This window comes from Lepidochelys olivacea (genome assembly GCF_965140295.1).
Source record: "Lepidochelys olivacea isolate rLepOli2 genome assembly, chromosome: 10".
Lineage (NCBI taxonomy): Eukaryota > Metazoa > Chordata > Testudines > Cheloniidae > Lepidochelys > Lepidochelys olivacea.
In genome coordinates this window covers 24,532,378-24,557,572 of record NC_140420.1, presented here as the reverse complement: position 1 = coordinate 24,557,572, position 25,195 = coordinate 24,532,378, and the positions used below count along the sequence as shown (strand labels likewise).

The 25,195-nt window shown below is 41.6% G+C and overlaps 1 protein-coding gene and 1 long non-coding RNA gene across 2 annotated transcripts in view; one reads left to right on the top strand and one right to left on the bottom strand.

Moving 5' to 3' along the window:
* The window catches only part of LOC311527187, a 41,157-nt gene extending 33,126 nt beyond the window's left edge, over positions 1-8,031 (top strand). The window contains exon 3 of the long non-coding RNA XR_014713272.1: positions 7,933-8,031. This is a non-coding gene — a long non-coding RNA (uncharacterized lncRNA). The remainder of the gene's footprint in view (positions 1-7,932) is intronic.
* Positions 1-25,195, bottom strand: part of GRIN2A (glutamate ionotropic receptor NMDA type subunit 2A) — a 301,884-nt gene that overhangs the window by 110,984 nt on the left and 165,705 nt on the right. The window contains exon 4 of the mRNA XM_084640882.1: positions 22,312-22,904. Within this exon, the coding sequence (XP_084497008.1) occupies positions 22,312-22,904 (593 nt within the window). The remainder of the gene's footprint in view (positions 1-22,311; positions 22,905-25,195) is intronic.

Below are 25,195 nucleotides of genomic sequence, written 5' to 3'. Positions count from 1 at the left end.
ACACCCCTCTCCTGGACAGTAACCTATATGCTTGCAGTATTATTCATCTAGGTCTCAGCTATTAAAAATGTTTAAGGGACCTTTTCTCCAAATTCTCTATATAAAAATCAACTTCAAAACCAAACACAGAGGACAGGTATATTACTCTCCTATGCAATAATGGAAATAGTATATGTCATAACTTTTCCTATTCTGTAGGGGTTGGGTCAGATCCTTATTCCTGCTCCAGCCTGGGTAAGCCGAGTAAACTGGGCTGGAGCAGCACAAAGGAGAACTAAAAGCCCTGGTTCCAGATGAAGGAGGATTTCCCAACTCCTAACAGGCCTGACAAACTCACTACACATTGCTGTCACCGTATTTATCTATAAAGAATGTTGTCACACAGATCAAATGAAATCCAGTGACACACTGGTCATTAATATCATTGTGAGATGTATGTAGAGATGATACCTAAAAAGTTATGTGTATATACTGAAAATATATCCTGAGAGTCACAAAAGGGCATCCTTTAAAAATTGGAAGTCAAATCCTAGTGTGGAAAATAGAAAGGAGCATAAACTCTGGCAAGTCAAGTGTAAAAATATAAATATGCAGATGAAAAAGGATTTGAAGAGCAACTAGTGAAAGAAACGAAAAACTAACCTCACATTTTTATTTTAGTGCATCAGAAGTAGGAAACCTGCCAAATAATCAGTGGGGTCACTGAACAATCAAGGTGCTAAAGGATCACTCAAAGAAGACCAGGCTGTTGTGGAGAAGCTCAATATATTCTTTGCATCAGTCTTCACTGAAGAGGATGTGAGGGAGCTTCCCATACCTGAACCATTCTTTTTAGGTGACAAATCTGAGAAATTGTCCCAGATAGAGGTATCAATAGAGGTGGTTTTGGAACAAATTGACAAATTAAACAGTAATAAGCCACCAGGACCAGATTAAACTATTGCTGTAACCTATTGCTTAAATCAGCTTCTGTACCAGATGACTGGAGGATAGCTAATGTCATGACAATTTTTCAAAAAGCTCTAGGGTGATTCTGAAAATTACAGGCCTCTAAACCTAACTGTAGGTTGAAACTATAGTAAAGAACAGAATTATGAGACTTGTAGATGAACACAATATGTTGGGGAAGAATCAACATACCTTTTGTAAAGGGAAATCATGCCTCCCCAATCTATTAGAATTCTTCGAGGAAGTCAACAAACATGGGGACAAGGGTGATCCAGCTGATACAATGTACTTGGACTTTCAGAAAGCCTTTGACAAGGTACCCACTCCTGGAAGGGGGAAATAAAGATGGTGACCCGGCCGGAGGCCCAAGTCATGAAGAGGATGCTGTGGTACTTGGACTGAGGCGGGTCTGCAGTTGGAGAAGATGACGGGTGAGGCACCACCGGGAGAGGGGGCAGCAGCCAGCAGAGCTAATCCCTGTGGTGGCCAACAGGAGGTGCTGAGGCGAGCAGACCCCATCACCGCACCCCATCACCTGTTTGAACTCAATGCTAATAAAAAACAGGGACACGTGAAGGCAACAGGCACCAAAGAATAAACACTGTGAGGGTTACTGACCCTGGGGACAAAAACAGTGGCTTTGGGGGAATATAAAAGGGGAATACAAAAGGACACATCTTTATCCTTCACTGAGGAAGCAAAAAGAACAGCACTTTTTGCATTCATGAATGCTGCACCCTGGCCACGTGTGTTAGTTACACTGGGAGATTGCTTTAGATGAGAAATTGCTTTAGACAAGAATTTTAGCCTGTTAAAATTAAGTTTAGACTCTAAGAAGTGTGTTATACCTTTTGATTTACATGTAACCTATTCTTATTCTCCTTGCTCACTATCTCTTACATCTTAATCTTTTTTAATAAAGATATTTGTTTTCACTGTAAAAAGATTAAAGTGCTATGTTATAAAAGACCTGATCCTGAGTTGTTCCCGTTAATCTGTGCGTACACTGTCTCTTTGGTGTACTTGGTAATTACTGGGAGCGTTTACTGACAAGAGCTGGATACTGTGAGGAACTCGGGGGTTGGGGTGTACTTGCCACCAGCCTGCATGGAGACGGCGAAGTCTCCAGACAGCTGGAAGTCAGTGTTTGTGGGGAAGAGGCTGTTGGTTTCAGGGAGCTGAAGCACAGAAGACAGACAAGACTACTTCACGCTAAGGGTACGTAGTGGCAAGACACCTCACGACTTTGCGTACCCCTGGGAGTGTCACATGCTAACTCTTGTGAAAGCTACCACCAGCCTTGCCTTCACTAGGATTTGACCTTGTGGTAGCTAACACAAGGTAAGGACACTTACTTCCCTCCCTTCCCTCCCCCCCCGCACACACACACACAAAATAAAGACAAGACCTAAGGGGTACAGCACAAAAATCTCACCCAGGAAATTTAACAATTACTTTTCTTGACACACGTGCTGTCTTTCTAAAATTTTAGAATGAAGGTAACGTAGCCAATGCTCCCATGGGAAGCTCATTCTCTTATTTCTGAATCATCCTCCAGGATATATAATTTCTGATGGATCTTTCACTGATACCTTTAGGATAGGTCTGCATTGGATCTGGAGGTGTAATTTCCACCTCAGATATATATATACACACACACACACACACATCCTGGTTGAGCTAGTGAACTAAAAATAGCACTGTAGCCATGGCTGCATGGACAATGGTTAGCTGCCCTGAGTGTAATCCAGTCTGAAACCCTCGGTACATATGTAGCGTGCTTGCTGGTCTCACCCCTCATGCAGCCATGACTACTATTTTTAGCATGCTAGTTTGATCAGGGCTAGCAAAGGTATGTCTACTTGAGCTGGAAGTTATACCTTCAGCTCCGGTGTAGACATACCCTTAGGGTATGTCTACACTACGAAATTAGGTCGAATTTATAGAAGTCGGTTTTTTTGAAATCGGTTTTATATATTCGAGTGTGTGTGTCCCCACAGAAAATGCTCTAAGTGCATTAAGTGCATTAACTCGGCGGAGCGCTTCCACAGTACCGAGGCAAGCGTCGACTTCCGGAGCGTTGCACTGTGGGTAGTTATCCCACAGTTCCCGCAGTCTCTGCTGCCCATTGGAATTCTGGGTTGATATCCCAATGCCTGATGGGGCTAAAACATTGTCGCGGGTGGTTCTGGGTACATATCGTCAGGCCCCCGTTCCCACCCTCCCTCCCCCCGTGAAAGCAAGGGCAGACAATCATTTCGCGCCTTTTTTTCCTGAGTTACCTGTGCAGACGCCATACCACGGCAAGCATGGAGCCAGATCAGGTAACCGTCACCCTATGTCTCCTGGGTGCTGGCAGACGCGGTACGGCTTTGCTGCACAGTAGCAGCAACCCATTGCCTTCTGGCAGCAGACGGTGCAATACGATTGGTAGTCGTCCTCGTCGTGTCCGAGGTGCTCCTGGCCACGTTGGCTGGGAGCGCCTGGGCAGACATGGGCGCAGGGACTAAATTTGGAGTGACTTGACCAGGTCATTCTCTTTAGTCCTGCAGTCCTATTGAACAGTCTTATGGTGAGCGGGCAGGCGATACGGACTGCTAGCAGTCGTACTGTACCATCTTCTGCCAGGCAGGCAAGAGATGAGGATTGCTAGCAGTCGTATTGTACCATCTTCTGCCAGGCAGGCAAGAGATGAAGATGGCTAGCAGTCGTACTGTACCATCTTCTGCCAAGCAGCCATGAGATGTGGATGGCATGCAGTCCTTCTGCACCGTCTGCTGCCAGCCAAAGATGTAAAGGATAGATGGAGTGGGTCAGAACAAGAAATAGACCAGATTTGTTTTGTACTCATTTTCCTCCTCCCCTGTCTAGATCACACTGCAGTCAGTCACAGAGAAGGCGCAGCGAGGTTAATCTAGCCATGTATCAATCAGAGGCCAGGCTAACCTCCTTGTTCCAATAACAACGATAACTTTGGTGCACCATTTCTTATTGGAACCCTCCGTGCAGTCCTGCCTGAAATACTCCTTGATGTACAGGCACACCCTTTGTTGATTTTAGCTCCCTGAAGCCAACCCTGTAAGCCGTGTCGTCAGTCGCCCCTCCCTCCGTCAGAGCAACGGCAGACAATCGTTCCGCGCCTTTTTTCTGTGCGGACGCCATACCAAGGCAAGCATGGAGGCCGCTGAGCTCATTTTGGCAATTAGGAGCACATCAACCACCACACGCATTATCCAGCAGTATATGCAGCACCAGAACATGGCAACGCAATACCGGGCGAGGAGGCGACGTCAGCGCGGTCCCGTGAGTGATCAGGACATGGACACAGATTTCTCTGAAAGCATGGGCCCTGCCAATGCATGCATCATGGTGCTAATGGGGCAGGTTCATGCTGTGGAACGCCGATTCTGGGCTCGGGAAACAAGCACAGACTGGTGGGACCGCATAGTGTTGCAGGTCTGGGACAATTCCCAGTGGCTGCGAAACTTTCGCATGCGTAAGGGCACTTTCATGGAACTTTGTGACTTGCTTTCCCCTGCCCTGAAGCGCATGAATACCAGGATGAGAGCAGCCCTCACAGTTGAGAAGCGAGTGGCGATAGCCCTGTGGAAGTTTGCAACGCCAGACAGCTACCGGTCAGTTGGGAATCAATTTGGAGTGGGCAAATCTACTGTGGGGGCTGCTGTGATGCAAGTAGCTCACGCAATCAAAGATCTGCTGATATCAAGGGTAGTGACCCTGGGAAATGTGCAGGTCATAGTGGATGGCTTTGCTGCAATGGGATTCCCTAACTGTGGTGGGGCTATAGATGGAACCCATATCCCTATCTTGGCACCGGAGCACCAAGCCGCCGAGTACATAAACCGCAAGGGGTACTTTTCGATAGTGCTGCAAGCTCCGGTGGATCACAAGGGACGTTTCACCAACATCAACGTGGGATGGCCGGGAAAGGTGCATGACGCTCGCATCTTCAGGAACTCTGGTCTGTTTCAAAAGCTGCAGGAAGGGACTTTATTCCCAGACCAGAAAATAACTGTTGGGGATGTTGAAATGCCTATATGTATCCTTGGGGACCCAGCCTACCCCTTAATGCCATGGCTCATGAAGCCGTACACAGGCAGCCTGGACAGTGGTCAGGAGCTGTTCAACTACAGGCTGAGCAAGTGCAGAATGGTGGTAGAATGTGCATATGGACGTTTAAAGGCGCGCTGGCGCAGTTTACTGACTCGCTTAGACCTCAGCGAAACCAATATTCCCACTGTTATTACTGCTTGCTGTGTGCTCCACAATATCTGTGAGAGTAAGGGGGAGACGTTTATGGCGGGGTGGGAGGCTGAGGCAAATCGCCTAGCTGCTGGTTACGCGCAGCCAGACACCAGGGCGGTTAGAAGAGCACAGGAGGGCGCGGTACGCATCAGAGAAGCTTTGAAAACCAGTTTCATGACTGGCCAGGCTACGCTGTGAAAGTTCTGTTTGTTTCTCCTTGATGAAACCCCCCGCCCCTTGGTTCACTCTACTTCCCTGTAAGCTAACCACCCTCCCCTCCTCCCTTTAATCACCGCTTGCAGAGGCAATAAAGTCATTGCTGCTTCACAGTCATGCATTCGTTATTCATTCATCACACAAATAGGGAGATGACTACCAAGGTATCCCAGGAGGGGTGGTGGAGGAGGGAAGGAAAATGCCACACAGCACTTTAAAAGTTTACAACTTTAAAATTTATTGAATGCCAGCCTTCTTTTTTTTGGGCAATCCTCTGTGGTGGAGTGGCTGGTTGGCCGGAGGCCCCCCCACCGCGTTCTTGGGCGTCTGGGTGTGGAGGCTATGGAACTTGGGGAGGAGGGCGGTTGGTTACAGAGGGGCAGCAGTGGCAGTCTGTGCTCCAGCTGCCTTTGCTGCAGCTCAACCATACACTGGAGCATACTGGTTTGGTCCGCCAGCAGCCTCAGCATTGAATCCTGCCTCCTCTCATCACGCTGCCGCCACATTTGAGCTTCAGCCCTGTCTTCAGCCCGCCACTTACTCTCTTCAGCCCGCCACTTACTCTCTTCAGCCCGCCACCTCTCCTCCCGGTCATTTTGTGCTTTCCTGCACTCTGACATTATTTGCCTCCACGCATTCGTCTGTGCTCTGTCAGTGTGGGAGGACAGCATGAGCTCGGAGAACATTTCATCGCGAGTGCGTTTTTTTTTCTTTCTAAGCTTCACTAGCCTCTGGGAAGGAGAAGATCCTGTGATCATTGAAACACATGCAGCTGGTGGAGAAAAAAAAAGGGACAGCGGTATTTAAAAAGACACATTTTATAAAACAGTCGCTACACTCTTTCAGGGTAAACCTTGCTGTTAACATTACATACATAGCACATGTGCTTTCGTTACAAGGTCGCATTTTGCCTCCTCCCACCGCGTGACTACCCCCTCAACCTTCCCCCCTCCCTGTGGCTAACAGCGGCGAACATTTCTGTTCAGCCACAGGCAAACAGCCCAGCAGGAATGGGCTATACTGAGTGTCCCTGAAGAAAAGCACCCTATTTCAACCAGGTGACCATGAATTATATCTCACTCTCCTGAGGATAACACAGAGAGATAAAGAACGGATTTTGGTTGAATGCCAGCAAACATACACTGCAATGCTTTGTTCTACAGTGATTCCCGAGTATGTGTTACTGGCCTGGAGTGATAAAGTGTCCTACCATGAAGGACGAAATAAGGCTGCCCTCCCCAGAAACCTTTTGCAAAGGCTTTAGGACTACATCTAGGAGAACCGCAAATGCCAGGGCAAAGTAATCCTTTCACATGCTTGCTTTTAAACCATGTATAGCATTTTAAAAGGTACACTCACCAGAGGTCCCTTCTCCGCCTGCTGGGTCCAGGAGGCAGCCTTGGGTGGGTTCGGGGGGTACTGGCTCCAGGTCTAGGGTGAGAAACAGTTCCTGGCTGTCGGGAAAACCGGTTTCTCCGCTTGCTTGCTGTGAGCTATCTACAACCTCCTCCTCATCATCATCTTCTTCGTCCCCAAAACCTGCTTCTGTATTGCCTCCATCTCCATTGAAGAAGTCAAACAACACGGCTGGGGTAGTGGTGGCTGAACCCCCTAAAATGGCATGCAGCTCATCATAGAAGCGGCATGTTTGGGGCTCTGACCCAGAGCGGCTGTTCGCCTCTCTGGTTTTCTGGTAGGCTTGCCTCAGCTCCTTCAGTTTCACGCGGCACTGCTTCGGGTCCCTGTTATGGCCTCTGTCCGTCATGCCCTGGGAGATTTTCACAAAGGTTTTGGCATTTCGAAAACTGGAACGGAGTTCTGATAGCACGGATTCCTCTCCCCAAACAGCGATCAGATCCCGTACCTCCCATTCGGTCCATGCTGGAGCTCTTTTGCGATTCTGGGACTCCATCATGGTCACCTGTGCTGATGAGCTCTGCATGGTCACCTGCAGCTTGCCACGCTGGCCAAACAGGAAATGAGATTCAAAAGTTTGTGGTTCTTTTCCTGTCTACCTGGCCAGTGCATCTGAGTTGAGAGTGCTGTCCAGAGCGGTCAGAATGGAGCACTCTGGGATAGCTCCCGGAGGCCAATACCATCGAATTGTGTCCACAGTACCCCAAATTCGAACTGGGAACGTCAATTTAAGCGCTAATCCACTTGTCAGGGGTGGAGTAAGGAAATCGATTTTAAGAGCCCTTTAAGTCGAAATAAAGGGCTTCACTGTGTGGACGGGTGCAGGTTTAAATCGATTTAACGTTGCTAAATTCAACCTAAAGTCCTAGTGTAGACCAGGGCATAGTGTATCTGATTGTAGTCCCTTTAGCTCATCCTATCTGTCTGATGCTATATATTGTTTATGTTTCATTTTAAACATATACCAACTCATCTGGGCACTTGTATAAATTTGAGCAATATAAAATTTATATAATTAATGTTGAGTAAAAAAACCCATGCACTCCTCATATAACAGATGAGTATAAATACACCCTCTCCCCCCAGATGCTTCAAGCAAAAGCACGAGTAAACCGATGGGACAGCATCTTTGCACTAGGACTTCAAAGATCAATATCAGATTCTGGAATGAGGAAGCCAGCAAAGTAAGTAGAACATCAATGCAGTGTACTCCTTATAGCCTTGCTTCCTCAAGCAATCAGTTGCTGCTTTCTCCACCAGTGATCCAAAGGGTCACTAGGTACTATACATTACAATAAGCCATCCTGGAAATCACAATGCCTCAAGTTATTTTAGCAGGTTCCACGAGAGAGAGAGAGAGAGAGATGTTCTTAATTGCCACATCAATTACAGATTGATAAGCATCACCTGGGGCTTCAAACATATCTGTATATTGTGAAACTCCTTTAGGAAAGTTGGGTATACCTCCTTTATAACAGGGGCGGGCATCATTCCCATTCCATCAAACTTTATTGATGCTTCCTCCATCTACATAATCTCTAAGATTATTAGGACTGAAACCAGATACCCTGCTATTATCCAGGTTCTTATTTAGGCCAAATAATTGGAAATGAAAGCAGACATTCTGCAACATCAGTAGTCAACAAAAGACATTTAAGCTATATGTTATCAGCATCCTGATGAGACTACAACCTAAACCACCAGCTCCACATATCCTCCAGCAGCTTCACATATGTGTTGAGCAGGAGTGACAAAAGTATGACCCGATGCAACCACACAGAGAAAGTTCTCAGGGCAGATGAGCAGTCACCCAACTCCACTCTGGGGTCCCTCAAAGGAAAAAGGGTGACTCCATTTATCAATGCCAGAATCCACAGACAATTTATTAAACTTCAGGTTGATTCTTCTGTAACTGTTAACTTGGAACAGATCTTTGTCCATCTCAAGGAGGTCAGACAATAAGACCAGCACAATTTTTAAAGCATATGGAGACCTGAACCTAAGACTGATATGGAATGAGAGGATTTGATGATTCCAGATATTGCCAGACATTCATCACCACAGCCATCTCATCAACCTTGCCAAAGAAGTTCAGGGTAAAGACCTGGAAACAGTAAGCCGCTCTGTCAAAATCATGAGATTTTCTGAGTAAAGGCCAAGAATAGGATTTTCCAAAGTGTCTGAGTAACAACGGAGCACAGGTCTCATTGAAAATAAATAATCCTTGCGCTCCTACGTCACTCAGACACTTTGGAAAATCCCACCAAAAATGAACATTTAGACACTCACATCCTACTTTGCCGAAGGGAGGCACTAACAATGGATCAATACGTCTTGGCTAGATTTGACCATGTCTTATTACGTTTAAGTGAAATTAGCGATTGTGAAAGATACCAAATGTACACCCCTAGTGACTGAAGTCATGTATTTACCCACAGAGGACTCACAGTATGAGCAGTGAGGCTCACACTGCTTTGCTCCTAATGAAAGTGTCAGAACTAGCTTCTCAGGAAGGCTCTGAGTTGATTACTGCACAAGAGGTTGATCTGCTACACAACGTGGTGTTCTGTCAAGGTGGAACTCACCTCACTGTTAAAAGAGGTGGTTTCTGACACTTCAGTGTTTCAGTCTTTTTAATATTTCATCCCCAACTGGCCAAACGTTATACCCAAAGCACTGGGAGAAGCACTTCAAAAGGGAATAGAATAAAAATAAATCTGTTGGGTGCCACTTATGAGGAATGTTTGAAGAGCACCAGCCAAGAGACCCCAGGAAAGTGATCTATAAAAAAAATATTCTAGCTCTTTACAGACAGATGACAGGAAACAGGGCACTAGCCTAAATTCAAGGTAGTGCAGAAACAGACTCACTACAACCTACCTACATTACAGGTTGATAGTTTTGGCATCCCTCACTGGCTTCAGTGTCCCCCTTGCCAGGTTTCAGATCTCAGGCTCTAATCTGAGCAAGAGCATTTACACTGCAGAGTTTAGCCCCATAGCACAAGCCTGAGTCAGCTGACACAGGCTCTGAGACTTTCTTTTTTTTGTCGGAGAAGGGGGCAGCCACCATGCAGACATATTGAGAACAAATTGCTTCCCCTGTGCCAGGGTCAGTAAAGGAGGTGAGAGCCATTTTTACTGCTGCTGAGAGCACAAATGCTGGCAAGAGACTGAGCTATTACAATCTGCAGGCCAGGCTAACTTGGATTGTAATAATATCCAATTCCCAATGTTGTGCCAGCTCAGTGGTTGGATGGGAGACCACCAAAAGCAAAGTGTTGCAGGAAAGGTTGGTTCAATAGTCGATGCTCTTCTGTCAAGTCTCACAGAATCACATCCCCACATTGTTGTGAATGCCTGGGAGATTGCTATGGACCCTATGACACTTTTCACAAGAGGTGAACTATTACCCCCAGAGTCACAATTTGAGTAGTTTCATTCTGCTTTCCCAAGTTTACCCCAAATTTTCAGTTACGTAAGGTCATTCTTTATGAACTGAACTTTTGTGTAAACATGCACTAGGGAACTTTCAGTTTGTACCAGAAGGGTCTACACAGGCCAGTTAGTGCACAACACATTTGTGTGCTATAGAATTCACAACTCACTGGTCTGCATTACTGTACCATGAAGACAAGTCCTCAGTCTTTAACTTGGGCAACCATTTAAAGTATCTCTGAGCTGGATCCTGGTTCTACTGAAGTTAGTAGGAGTTTTGCCATTGATTTTTGATAGTAACAGGAATGGGTTCATTGTATGTAAATATATTGGGTCTTCCAATATTTGTGACTTCATATACATTTTTGTGTGAATGAATGGCCAGATGCCACTGGAAGGGACACCATATAATGTCTTTAATAAATAAATTCAGGAGGCTAAGGTGTGATTTTTGCTTTCGGGTTTGGAACAGCTGAGACAATAGCGTACTTCATTCCAGAAGAAGGTGAAAGCATCTCATATCTCTCAACAGTGAGCCTTGTGGAAATGGTGCCTGCTAGCCTCAAACTATGAATTTCAAAACTTCTGTCTTTAAGAGTCTTCTTATTGTAATTACAAGAGAAATTTGCTTTCATCTGTAGTTCAGAAAAGCAATACGGACATCTAGTGGCCAGTTGAGTTAATGACAGATAAGGCTTCTCATCCTCACCAAAAGAATACACAGGGCCATGAATACATGACAAGAACCATAATGTAATTTCAGTTCTGCCTTATAATGAAATGTGAGTATGAGCAATGAATGACAGGTCACAGTGAGGAAGATGGTTATAGTCTAATCCAACAATTTGCAGTTCTGTTTGGTCTCCAGTCGCCCTAAAACTGACATTTGGAAATTCCTATTGCCTTCTTGCCAACATTAATTTTAACAGCCTGAGCTGTTTTAAAGAGGTACCACTGATCCCACACAGCTCAAGAAGAAAACTTGAATCTCAGAGTAATGCTCAGAGCATAATATGAATAGGACTTCTGAAGCTCATGTAACATCTACCTCCACAATAAATCATTGTCCTGGGAAGAACTAGTTTAGCAGGCAAGGGGTGAAAGTTATTACTAAAACAAGATATATCATTGCTAAACTAAACGTGAGCACTAATAGAATTCAATGGTGATTAGGAAATAGAATACATGTTCAAAGAGATGACGAGTCCTTAGGATCCCTTACTATCTGAACTTCAGCCACTAATTTCCTGGCCTCATCTTTCTGCCAACAAACTGATAAACTCAATAAATGTCACAGGTGCCATCAACTTGGACCACCATTTTTCATCTGCGCTCTCCCTCACTACCTAGTATTGCAATTCCAAAACAACTGCAGGCAATGCACAGAAAATGAGAGAGGGTGGAGGCTCAAAGAAATATGGATTTAATCAAAGTTTTTTTTCTTGGAAAAGAAGGAATTTCTAGATTTCAAAGTTGATCACATCTTACAGGAAACATGATGTCTGCCAATATTTCAGTTTCCTCCAACTAATATGAATCAGCCACTTTAATAATCAAGAAAGACAGCCTGTTTTGGTTTGGCATTCACCCAGTACTGAAGCTTATAAAACTTGGACCCACTCCCACTTTTTAATCTTTGTTTCTTCATTTAACTGAATCCATGAATTACTGAGCTTCCTTAATATGGTTTTATGTGAGACTTTTGTAATTCTGGAAATACTTATCAACAGGTACACCAGAAATATACATTATCAGAGAGACTTCTTAAAGAAGCAATTAAAAAGTAAGCTAATGAAACTCAGGGAACTGTATATGGCATACTACATAGACTGCACTGGGTATCATGTAAAACTCCAATGATCTACTTGTTTACTTTTAATTACTCTTTCCCTGTGTATTTAGCTTGATTTGTTTTAAGATCTGATGCATTTTCGGAATGTATCTCTTAACTACACACAACTATACACTTGGGAAGTTTTTTTTTTTTAAAAGGTCTTACAATATGGACATTTGTCTTTTCTTTCTTATTTCAAACCCTTCCGTGTGGTAAATAGGAAGTGTTCCCCTATGTCCTGGGTACATCTCGTCTGTGATATCCTGGTTCTGAGGGAGCTGTAGAATCCCAGGCCTGAGGCCAGCACAGGATGAATCCATTTTGGAAACAATGTGCTCAGTGGCTGTGAAAAAGGAGTGGCATGCCAACTATCTACGCCTCCTGCCAGCTGCTCCTTAAAGTGTTAGTTACATCAGCTCTGGAGAAGTCATTTTGCCCAGGATTGTACAAAATCAGCAGCAAAGAGTAGGACAGGATAAAAAAAGCTGAGGAGAACTGGACAAAGCTTGTAAAGGATGGCTCAGCATTCTAGCCTGCAACATCGGTCATTACAGGTTAGCAATAGTGCAGCATAACTCAGACTTTAAGGTCAGAAGAGACCATAATAATAATCTAGTCTGACCTCCTCGCATTGCAGGACACAGAACCTCACCCATCCATTCCTGTAATAGACCCCAACCTCTGGCTGAGTTACTGAAGTCCTCAAATCATTGTTTAAAGACTTCAAGTTACAGAGAATCCACCATTTACACTACTTTAAACCTGCAAATGATTCGTACCCCATGCTGCTGAGGAAGGTGAAAAAAAACCCAGAGTCTCTGCCCATCTGACCCAGGGAAAACTTCTTCCCAACCCCAAATACGGCTATCAGTTAGACCCTGAGCATGCGGGCAAGACCCAGCAGCCAGACGACACCAGAGAAAGAATTCTCTGTAATAACTCAGAGCCCTCCCAATCTAGTGTGCCATCATTGGTCATTGGAAATATTTGCTTCTAGCAGTCACAAACTTTAGAAATACAATAGGTTGTAGTGAGCCAACATTATTATTCATAATTCATGCTTTGCAAAAAATAGTGAACATTTTTTACATTAACTTTTTGCCATTTGGGGTAACTTTCCATCTCCAAACATAGCTTTTCCATGAAATCTGATTAAATATCTTTTTTCATATACCAAAAAGCAAGAACGCGCCAATTTTAAATGTTGCATTTCAATGCCAGCTTCAGGTGCATTTGTGCCAAATTCTGGGGAAAAGAGGCACATATTTAAGTTGCAAAAAGTGGCAATTCGTCTGTAAAATGGGACTCCTTTTAAATTCCTAAAGAACCTTTTGTTGTGGCTCTTTCATACTCTCGGTCATCTACGCTGACCTAATTTGGCACAGAAATGTGTTGTTTACATTTTGAGTAATTATAAAAACACACTACCTCTACTAGCCAGCCAGCACCAATGATACGCCACTATCCAGTGGGGTCTTAGCTGGATGAGTGGTGTGACATGCAACTCCTGTTGGGCTGGTGGAATATGACAGAGTTCCATTAACACCACTCTTCAGAGAGCATTGGGGGCAACTAGATTGTGTGCATTAATCAAAGATGCTAATATAGCTTGCAGTGTTTAAAATAGGCTCTTCAGTAGCGATCTACACTTGCCACACAATGATACACCAATCAGATCGGTTAATTACTATGCCATGATTGCCAATCAGGAGCCATCATCCATGCAGAAACAAACTAGAGAAAGTTAAGAACTATTTGATCATCTAATCCATCCCCTGCCATCAGGGAATGGTTCACTGCAGTGTATTTCTCAGGCATTTATTTGGTTAAGATATAATTTTTTCACATCACCGAGTGTACCCTGGAAGTGGGTTGTTTAAAATTATGTTGGTAGGACTGGCAGCCTGGCACTCATTTGAGGGCCTTCATCTATGCAACTAGTACTCTCTGAAGATCTGCCAGAAGCCAGATTTGATTATCTTCAGTCACACCTTAAGGCTCACGTCCTCATAAATGCTTTTAATTAATGAACCATCACTGCAGAAGAATAGTGGTTTCACTTGCCATTTGGATTCCTTTTAAAAAAAATCCATTATAAGACACGATGATGAATGCTGCCTTATAAAACTAATGGGATAGTATAGCATAGGTGATAGGAGAGAATTTACATAAGCAACTGTCATTCAAAAGGGATAATTATAGCCATCAAAAATGGCAACTTGTTCAGGCACTGGACTACTTGCCAAAAAATAGGATACTAAGCAGAAGATGTCAAGTATGCTGTCCATCTCTATAACTGTAAATAGAGATTGGAATTACTGACTCTTAAGCTATAGCCCGGTACCAAACACAGAGGGTAAAATTAATCATTGGTATAATCAATGGAAGTGAAATGGGTCCAATTCAACTGTCAAGGGAACTTCAGAAATGAAGTACGATGCATTATCAAGAAATTCTAGGATTTATCAGAAGAAAAAGGAGTGATTTTTTTCTTGTATTGACTGAAAATAAATGTATACCCAAATATGCTTTTATCATTCCATATTGATTTAGGACTGCACAGCAAGTGTCCTACTAGTGACAAAAACATTTTGCTCCAGACATAATCCGTTAAGTAATGAAACATTCTCAATCATGTAGTAAACTATGTTATATTTATTTATCCCAATTTTTGACAGAACTTGATGAAATAAGCAAATCCTCAGTAAACTGGCTGTCAAGAGATCTGTTGCGGCATACATGCATTACACAGACTTGTTAGATTATTCATCAAACCATTGTGTTCATGTAAAATTAGGATTGACTCAAATTCGAAAAGAAAAAAAGGAACTAATCTGGCATTGCTGGAAGCTGGAATCAAAGTACTGAACCAAATGAATTAATATCAGGGCTTGTTATATAAAAAGCCTTTCCCATGTAAGGAATGCATTGCTTTCACAGACAGGATGCATGTTGGCAACATCGATATGTCAGAGACAAGAGTGAAATCAGGGAATGAATGTGGGTAGAGGATCATATTGAAGACTAAGTTCCACTTGATTTAAAATTTTCAAAGAAGTTGTTAGATTGGTTTGTTTTTGTAAGCCACACTGTACAAACTAAAAAGAAAAGGAGTACTTGTGGCACCTTAGAGACTAACAAATTTATTTAATTTGCAAACTGGATAAAATTAACTTAGGCTTGAATAGAGACTGGGAGTGGATGGGTCATTACACAAAGTAAAACTATTTCCTCTTGTTTATTTCCCACCCCCCCCCCACTGTTCCTCAGATGTTCTTGTCAACTGCTGGAAATGGCCCACCTTGATTATCACTACAAAAGGTTCCCACACCCCACTCCTGCTGGTAAAAGCTCACCTTAAGTGATCACTCTCATTACAGTGTGTATGGTAACACCCATTGTTTCATGTTCTCTATGTATATAAATCTCCCCACCGTATTTTCCACTGAATGCATCCGATGAGGTGAGCTGTAGCTCACGAAAGCTTATGCTCAAATAAATTTATTAGTCTCTAAGGTGCCACAAGTATTCCTTTTCTTTTTGCGAATACAGACTAACACGGCTGCTACTCTGAAACCTGTACAAACTAAGTTAATCAAAACAGAAATAGACAGATATTTGTCAGTGTTTTGTTGGTCTGTTTATTGAATAAAGCCTCAAAGTTCTTTCAAGATGGCTCCACTTCGCCATGTATGTGCCTAATCTTACTAGTGACTTCAACTGGACTACTTACAGGAATAAGAGCTGTGTGTATAACCAGGGTTTGTAGAACGGTTTGAGGAAGAGCTCTGTGTGGCTCGAAGGCTTGTCTCTCTCACCAACAGAAGTTGGCCCACTAAAAGATATTACCTCACGTACCTCGTCTCTCTGAGGCTATGGAGGATCAGGTACTGTATTCCTAAGCACTGCTTTTCTCCAGACCAATGCCCTCTGCACCGCCTGAGCTCTGCATTGAAGCTCGATGAAGTAGAGTACAAGAATGACCACTCGTACTAGGCTTTGCACCAGCCCCCACATAAGCTAGTGAGGGGCCTGTGTACAGGACAGGGACAGGGCATAGAATCTGCATTTATACTGTGCAAGGAGTAAGCAGTAGCTGGGCACACTGCTCCAGACTCACACTTTGGCCACAGATTGGGATCAGAGGGAGATTCACTACCTACCCAGCAAAGCCACATAATCACTGTAGCTGTAAGTAGGTTCATACATTTCGCCCACACTTAGTAGTGTATCTGTAGATGCACCTCCAAACCTCTTTGCTATTCAGGAGTGAGGGCAAAGAATAGCAATTATGCTATGCTCATCAAGGAATACATCTGAGCTGATTGAAAAATGGGTAATATTTTGCAAAAAAAATTGTCCCTGATTTTTGTTCCAAAACTTTATACATTTTTACCCTACTAGAAAAACTCCAATGGCATGTATAAAAAAACCAACCAAAAAAACAACAACACATACACCTTTTTTATTTCATGGGAGGGCAGAATTTCTCATGATGATAGCAGGGGTTTTTGGGAGAGGGAGTTTTTGTTCAGATATCGTGTTAATACACTGCTAGCTCTAATTGTATTGTTATGTGAGTGACCATATTGTGTGTAATGGTATATCTGCCTTGGGAGATTATGGGGATATTGCAAGTGAGGAGGGAGCATTCCAACAGATCAGCCATTCTGTTTTTCTCAACTGCAGATTGTTACCTATGCTCCTAAATCTAATGCTACTCAAGGTAAACCTCTAGACATTAACTTGAAAAATATGTATGTTTCAACTACTCACTCTGAATTTTCCTTTACATTTTTTCCACATGGTGAGACACTCTAGGGGAAAGCCGATTTCTTCCCACATATATTAGAAATGGACATTGATCAGCTTATCCCAATAAATTCAAGCAAACCAGCATTTTTCCTGTGTCTAAAAAAGCCAACAGCAGCATCTTAGAGTTGCAGTGAAGGGGGGAGACAGCCTGTGTGTGCTCAAGAGAGATAAAATGCCTTCAGCCAGTGCGTTGCTCACAGGAGTCAAGGGGTAAAACATTGAGAGTTTTTCCTTTGTAATAGATTTCACTTCAAAACAGATTTTCTTTTAAAAAATCCAGAGCTTAAAGTGATCATCTGGATGCAAAAAATAGTGTGTAAAATGTTACCTATCTTCATTTACAAACGAACTACGTATAGTGAAGTGGGTTTAGAATACAATGCTAGGTTTCAAGCTGAATTTGACAGTGATGATAAAAGTGAGGGTCTAAAAGCCTCTTTTTTTTCTGCTTCTTTCCTGAGCTTGTTTACATTTAGCATCAGGTATTACCTCCGGTAGGGTTTTTTTCAAGATACAGTACTCCCCACTGAGTTCTCAGCTTTGGCGTTTGCAAGCTGTATCACGTGTGGAATTCACTGTTATGGTGAGACATTCAATACAGATCAGTAAGGCATGACATAGTGGACCTTAAGCCCTTCAACTGTTTACAGTAATTTTAGCCTTTCCCCCGTTCATCAATACTCCTTGTTTAAATCTGTCCTTTAATACTGCTTTCATGTATTTTTTTTAGTTTAAAATAGAACAAGGCAGCATGAAAGCCCTGAGTGCTAATCCTAGCTCAGACACTGGCTTGCTGTGTAGCCTTGGGCAATGCACTTAAATAGGTAACCTCCATTTTTCTGATGGTAAAAGTGAAGCACATTCAACTTATCTGCTGCACCACGGTACTAAAAGGGTTAATGTTTCCAAAGCACTATGGAAGTGCTAAGCATTTGTATATATTGATTCTGGAATTATACAGTAACTATTAATTGAGTACTCCAGCATAATTATTTTTTAAAAATATAAAAATGACTAATTCCAGGAACTACGTCAAGCAATTTCTTATTATTGTGACATTTCCTCTATAAATCGTAAATAGCACCCTCCCCACTCCCGTTATATTGTGAAATTTGGGAGAGAATGAATTGTCTTCCATACAGGAAAACTTATGCTCATGTTATAGGTAGACATGACTGCTTCCAACAGGAAAGTGGCTTTATTCACAGTCGTATATTACAGCTCCATCCACCAGTAATTTGCAGGTGCATTATGCATTACATACTGTAGGATCTCATGTTACAGCCTAATTGCATTGCGGAGATGCATACATTCCCCTTGTAGTCATACAGATTTAATGGCAGCACATGATCACACAGAGGAGGAATGCTAAATAGCTAGTTTCGCTCCAAAGCAGCCAGTGACTGAACAGGGGAAAATGTTTCAAAACATATCCAAGCTTTAAAACGGACTTCCACCTTGTACAGTGTTTTTTTTTTAATACAAGAGCTTTTAAAAGTGAAAGGGTATAACTGTGAAAGGTATTCAAGGCTGCAACATTCATGGAATTTGGGGTGCAGAGTTAACGCTGAATTTATATTTTCAGTGTAAGCTCTAATATTAAACTGTGTGATTTAGTGAGCACAGTGTCAGTAGTTTTTTGGGGATTTTTTAAAAAATGTTGACATATACTTAATATAAGAAGAAATCAAGAGCAATAAAAACTTGGTATAGAGATTACAGTGAATCTGACATTGATTCAGATTTGTTCTGTCTTAGAATAAATGATTTTGGAAACATATTGCCAGTAGCTATGTTGTAACAGGTTGTCACTGCATAGTTTTTTGAGTGTTCCTCCCTTCCCTCCTCTCTCCCACCCCCCCATCCCCCACTCCATGGAGGGGGGAATTCACAGATTTTTCTGCAGCAATTCTGCTGATTTTCCACAGTTCTTTCAGAGGCTCAGGGTGGGATGGAGGGAGCCAGGAGGAGGAAGCCTACCGCTTAGTGCAGCTCCTCACCAGGGCCACACGAATTATGGAATGTGGATATGAAGCAAGAAAAGCTCTACATGATACAGTATTTGGCATTTAACAGAAACTGCCGGCAATGACGTCTACATAGACGGCAGCAGCACCAAAGTGGAGCCGTTTTGAAAGGAAAAGCAGCTATTCCTGGATGCCATAATTTTACATACCAATTCTTAATATAAATACGCATGCCTATTCTACACTATATGAAAGCACAACTCAATCTCCTTTTCTCAACCCCACTTCACAATCTCTCCCAAATTTAATTACATTCTCTATCTGAAGCAACACAGATTCTGCAAGCAAAGTTAAAACCAGTTGACCATTAAAATAGCGTTGGAAAGTCATGCTAATTCAGTGAGCCTCCTGCAACACGGTTTTATAAACTCATTGCTATAGATGTTTTAGAAGTGAATTCTAACATGTTTCTGTGGTGGCCATCCATTAGGGGCCTTAGAAGACCCTGAAAAGCACATTTCCCCACTTCTGATAAGTTCACTCATTGACAACGGTCAGCCCTTTCACCTTTAGGAGACTCGAGTTTTAAATACCTTTAAGGATTCTTCTGTTTTCCACCATAAAAGGACAAATAGACACATTTTTTTGTTTTAAGGAAGTAAGTGTTGCCATCAATCCCCTCTGTCTTGCTCTAAATTTAGGTAGTATAGTAACTATTCACCACACTGTTTAGAATTAACCTTCTATATCCAGCATGCAGGCACTATAAATCTACTGCTGTGGGTCAGGATACTCCAGACTTAGAAGAGTTAGGTTTCTGTTCTTTGCTGAACTGTTCACCCAGTGCTATACTAATTTGAAATGAGTGACTTTGCATTACTGGGCTGGCATATGTTTTCTGATCCACAGCCAAAAGAAGCCAAAGCTCTGGGCTACAGATGCTGTAGCAAGCGACCATAGTGAATGAAAGTGGACATAAAGAAAATCTGTTCTCCACATCTGGAGGTTTACACATGCACCCTGTGTGACGTTGCTCTCCATATGTTTTATGGAAATATGCTTAGAAGTGTGAATATGATGTAATTGGAATATGCTTTATGCAAAAGGTCTCTTGTAAGTTATCATAAAAAAGGTTATAACCTACTGAATATATTCCTCCTATTTGTATGCATGTATCATTCTTGTATCTGAAGCTAGAAATATGAAGTTTAACTCTGAGGTCCTATTGTAATTATGCAAAGTGTGGTTTAATGGTGGTTTAATGGTGGTTTAAAATCTTGATGGCTCCCATTGACTAGGACAAAAGAGGCAGCCAGTCATGAGAAAACCCCTGCTTACCACCTGAGATGTCTGCTGGATCTAACAAAGACTGTACCAGGGGAAAGAATTGGTTCCAGACTAGGAAGGGATCTAGTCTGTGAAAGAAGCTTATTGGAACATCTTTGAGGGTGAGATATTACCTGTAATCAATTTCTTAATGTATTAGGCTGTGACTTGCATGTTTTCTTTTATTTTGCTTTGTGACGTACTTTGTTCTGTCTGTTATTACTTGAAACCACTTAAATTCTACTTTTTATACTTAATAAAATCATTTTTTGCTTATTAATAAACCCAGAGTAAATGATTAATACCTGGCCACAGTGGATGCAAATATTCTAATGTGAATGTACTGTGATACTGAGCAGCAGCCAAATTATAGGTCATACGGGCAATGCCCCTTTTACTGATTGACATTCCATTAGGTATCACACACACACACACACGGTATGCATCCGATGAAGTGAGCTGTAGCTCACGAAAGCTCATGCTCAAATAAATTGGTTAGTCTCTAAGGTGCCACAAGTCCTCCTTTTCTTTTTACACACACACAGTATTTCTGGAGAGGATTTCTAGTTGTGTGTGTGTGTGTGTGTGTGTGTCCTTTCTAAAGTTACTGTGTGTCAGGAGTCATAACTCTGGAAAAGAAAACGCAATATGGTATACCAGCAGGAATAAAAAGGAGAGAGAGAAAGAGAATGAGAATGATTTGAGTAGTGGATAAATGTATTACTTAATTCTATTTAAAATATAAGAGTGTATTGATTTCTCTCTCAAAACTATGTATTTCTATATACTATACCTATAAGTCACATTCATTATCAGCAAAAGAAAATAGCCACAATTTTGCATGCGTTACTGTATTTAGGAATTCTATACACATATTTCTCCTCTTTCTTTTCACATTTTCAAAATACTGGAGAAATTAGGAGGACCAGAACCTGGCTCCTTTCTCTGTTTGTGAATTATTCAGACTTCCATTTTTTACTATGTTGCCTGGTTATTTAGAAATTATTCAATGAATAGTTTATACAAAAATATTTCAGCCTCTAGAGTGCTTAAATTCTTTCCCATAAGCACGGCTTTGAATATTTTTTATTTGTGTTGTGTGATTGCCACTTAAATCACACGACATTCTTGCCGTTCCTTGACTGGACACTTCCCAAGCATACTTGCTCAAATACATCTTGGTACTCATCACAGCATCATTCATTACACAACCATGTAAGTACAGGTATTGAAGAATACAATATCCAATTACATATGCAGGGGAGACTTCAGGGAGGCAGAATGCAGTTAAGTGTGGTTATTAAAGGTTCTCTCACAAGTGGTCAGGACGTTGATTTACATTTACTCGAACCTCCCAATGCCCCTAAGACAAGACTAGAGAAGAGTTTATTGAAACTAAACAAACAGTTCCCGTTTGAAAAGTGACACATTATTGCGAGAATACTTCCATGTCAACTTGGGTTAATGCTGATGACTTTTTACATAAGTTTCCAAGGTAAAATACTTACAAGCAGAGGTAGCAAAAAACTACAATAGTAACAGACTTCTGTTCCTGTCTGTTATTAGTTGCCCAGATTACCCTGGACTTGTATAATTTCCTGCATCACCATTTTAACATAGAGTAAAAAGATGAACAAAGTATTAACTAATTAGAGTCCTCTAGGAGTTAATGGGAGTAACGCAAACTCAGTCAAGGCCTGCATAGTATTTTGGCAATTTCACCTCCACATTACATTTTTGAGAAATGATTAAAGACACAACAGATAATTAATTAATTTATCCCACCAACCCACTATGCTGAAACCAAATTTATGAAGGTACCAGATCCAAAGAGATGGTAGCTCTCTACTGCAAGGAGCAAGGCATCAGTTCCATGCATAGAATAGTACAAGTAACAACATACCAGACCTTTTTGTAGAAATCCCCTGGAAATCTCTGAAACAATAAATACAGCATATCTTTTATAAAGAGGCTGAAGGGATTAATAAAAAGTATTATTTTACTACAAGGAAATATATTGGTACTAATCTGAAAAAAATAATCTTCAAAACCATGTACAGTATAGGAAAAAAGTAGAACATCTTACTTGTGTAGTGTGTGAGATGGTCTATCAGTCTTCTCTAGTTGTCCATAGCAGCTGGTTTTTGCTTCTGGAATGAAGGAGTACTTTTCCAACATGGCTGATGCAGCTGTGCTGATAATCCCAAGAGCATCCCGCACCCGAGCTTCTAAACTATAGTCCCATTCATCATAGGATGCTGAAATTAGCCCTGAAGGAAATTCCTTGGGAGTGATTTCTGTGTTGCCACTAACCAGGCTGGGGACTATCCAGAAGAAATCATAGCCTGTAAGGCCTAGGGAACGGGCTTCATCAAGAATGTAAACAGCTTCATCCTTGGAACAATAAAGCAGGATAACAGATGAATGAATTTTCTTCAACTGAATCTGGGTCTTGGCATCCCCAATGGCAGTATCAAGTATGATCACATTCTGCATGTCCCAGCCCACAAAACTGTTTTCCACTGTGGTCTTGATGAAACTTATGAAGTCCTGGTATCCAGGAAAGGTGCTGGTCACCAAGGAAAAGACATGCCAGTCATAATCTTGCATCACTTTCAGCATGACAATGGCTTCCTGCTGGATAGACGCCCCAAACTGGAAGAATGTGGACATCACATCCTAGAATATGCAAAAGACAATGAAAGGTTACTATAATTGGACTGATGTGCAAAGAAGAGAGGGTGTCTGTGTCTTCTGTCCTCTTAAGGCCCATAATGGTTACCGCTCTAACTTTCAGTGACTGTACGAAGTTCAAAGAATCTTTTTTATATTTTACATATAACACAGCCAGGCAGATGTTGCTGTTTTCTTGTAGTCAGTAACACCAACCACCAGTAATTGCAATGGCTGATTAAATCTTTAGGAAAAATGACATGAGCATCTAGTTATCTACTTGGGAAATTTCTCAAAGCACTTGAAGGTAAAGGAAGTAAGTCAAACTAGTAGTTATAGATGAACCATATAGATCTCTACACTATTTGAATGAATTAACTCCACCATACTGATGTAGATTTACCAACTTTTATTGTGAAACAGTGTAGTCCAGCTGGATTATTAAACAAAAGGGAAGCATCTTTACTGCATATGCAGTATATGTATGAAGCAACACTGTACACACAGGCCTGACTTACAGAGGTGCAGAGCTACCACAAATCTAATTTATTTCAATGGGAGCTGTCAGCAGCTCTACAAATCAGACCCATTCTACTCACATACTCTGTATTCACTACTCATCACATTACATTCAGGTCACTCTGCCCATCTCAAATTAGAATCATATTACATCCAGTAATAAAATAATGACTAATGATTTATAATAATGATAACCTAGGAGTGTCTAGCAACATGTTCCAGTCCTCGTGAGATTAGTTAATGGAAGTAAATTTGAAGAATGGTCTTGCATTCTATAACTTGCATCTATGTGTGTTGTCCTAGCGAGCACAAAGGCATCCTTAATTTGCCATCGGACACTTTCCTTGAGTTTGCCTTGCTTAGGTGTATATTCTCAGTCACAACATTTGACACGTTCCATTTTCCTTATGTCTCCCTATTGTGTTTATGTCATCTAACAAAAATCCACTTTTGTCATCTAACAAAAGACATCCACTTATACCATGATACTTGTGTGTACTTTATAATAAGCTCTTTACAGGCTTCTAATATTTCATACATGGACAGGTCATTTGCTAAATTTCTATTTGGATTTTACACAAATTAAAATTACTAGATTATCAAAGCATACACCACCAGTTATATAATTTTACTTTATCCCCAGTAGTAACATCAGGACATATTTATTTCATTTTCAGACACTGATATTGTTCATAGACCATCATGTTGAAATATGTATCTTATTTTTTGAAGAATTTCAAGCATCGGCTGTTCAAGGCTTCTAACACTATCTCTAGAAAAGTGTCAGCCATTCCTCTAATGACTTTATTATTAATACAAACATATATCACAGTTCATCTCAAAGTGCCTTATGAATTCAGCTAAGAACTATTATCTCTATTTTACATATGGGGAAACTGCAGGAGAAAAGGAAGCAGATACATCTATGATCAAAGTCACACAGCAAGTTGGTGTTAGAATTGAAACTCAGGTCTGTTAATGCCCAGTTGTGTATTCTGTCCATTGAACTATACCAGCTTCATGCAGAGAACTCTCTGCACAGGTGTTTGAGTCTTGTTTGTTTGTTAAGGAGGCAAGCAGTGTTATTACTTTTAGAGCCTTAAGTACCCAACAGGAGGATTTTCTAGGGCTTAACCCCAATGGAAATCCTACCATAGAGTCAAACTATGAAAAAAACCAACTAGGGCAACAATGTGCGCATCACTGGTGCTAATTAAATCTTCTGCCTTAGCAGGTGTTGTCATGTCAAAAAGGGTATTGTGACTGCCAGTGCTAGCCTTCCAATAGATTTGGGTAATGTCCAGTGTGATGAATTAAGGACACTATGAGGCATATTGGGGAGAGAATTAAACATGGGACATTTTACTGCTGAACATTTATAGGAGCAATTCCCCAGGGACTCCAATTATAAATCTAAAAAACGTCTTCCTTTCAGGGATACTCACAGCTACATACAAACTGAGCACATTGAAAATATACTCAGAGACAGCATTTCACATCACTACACCAAAAGGAATTAAACATCCAAAACAATTTCCATTAATCTAATTTTACATTATTTCTCCAATACAAAGTAAATAACCAAGTGATTGACTATTTGGAGAAATATTACCAAACCGATAATTAAATCTAATGCACTCTCTTTGCTTTCTTGCTTTTCAGATTTCTAAACTGTGACTGATATATTCTTTTATCTGTGGTGTGCTCAGATGCAATGGCAAAAGGACCTACTATGCACAAATAAAACAGATAAATATTAGCACTTAGGATATGTAAAT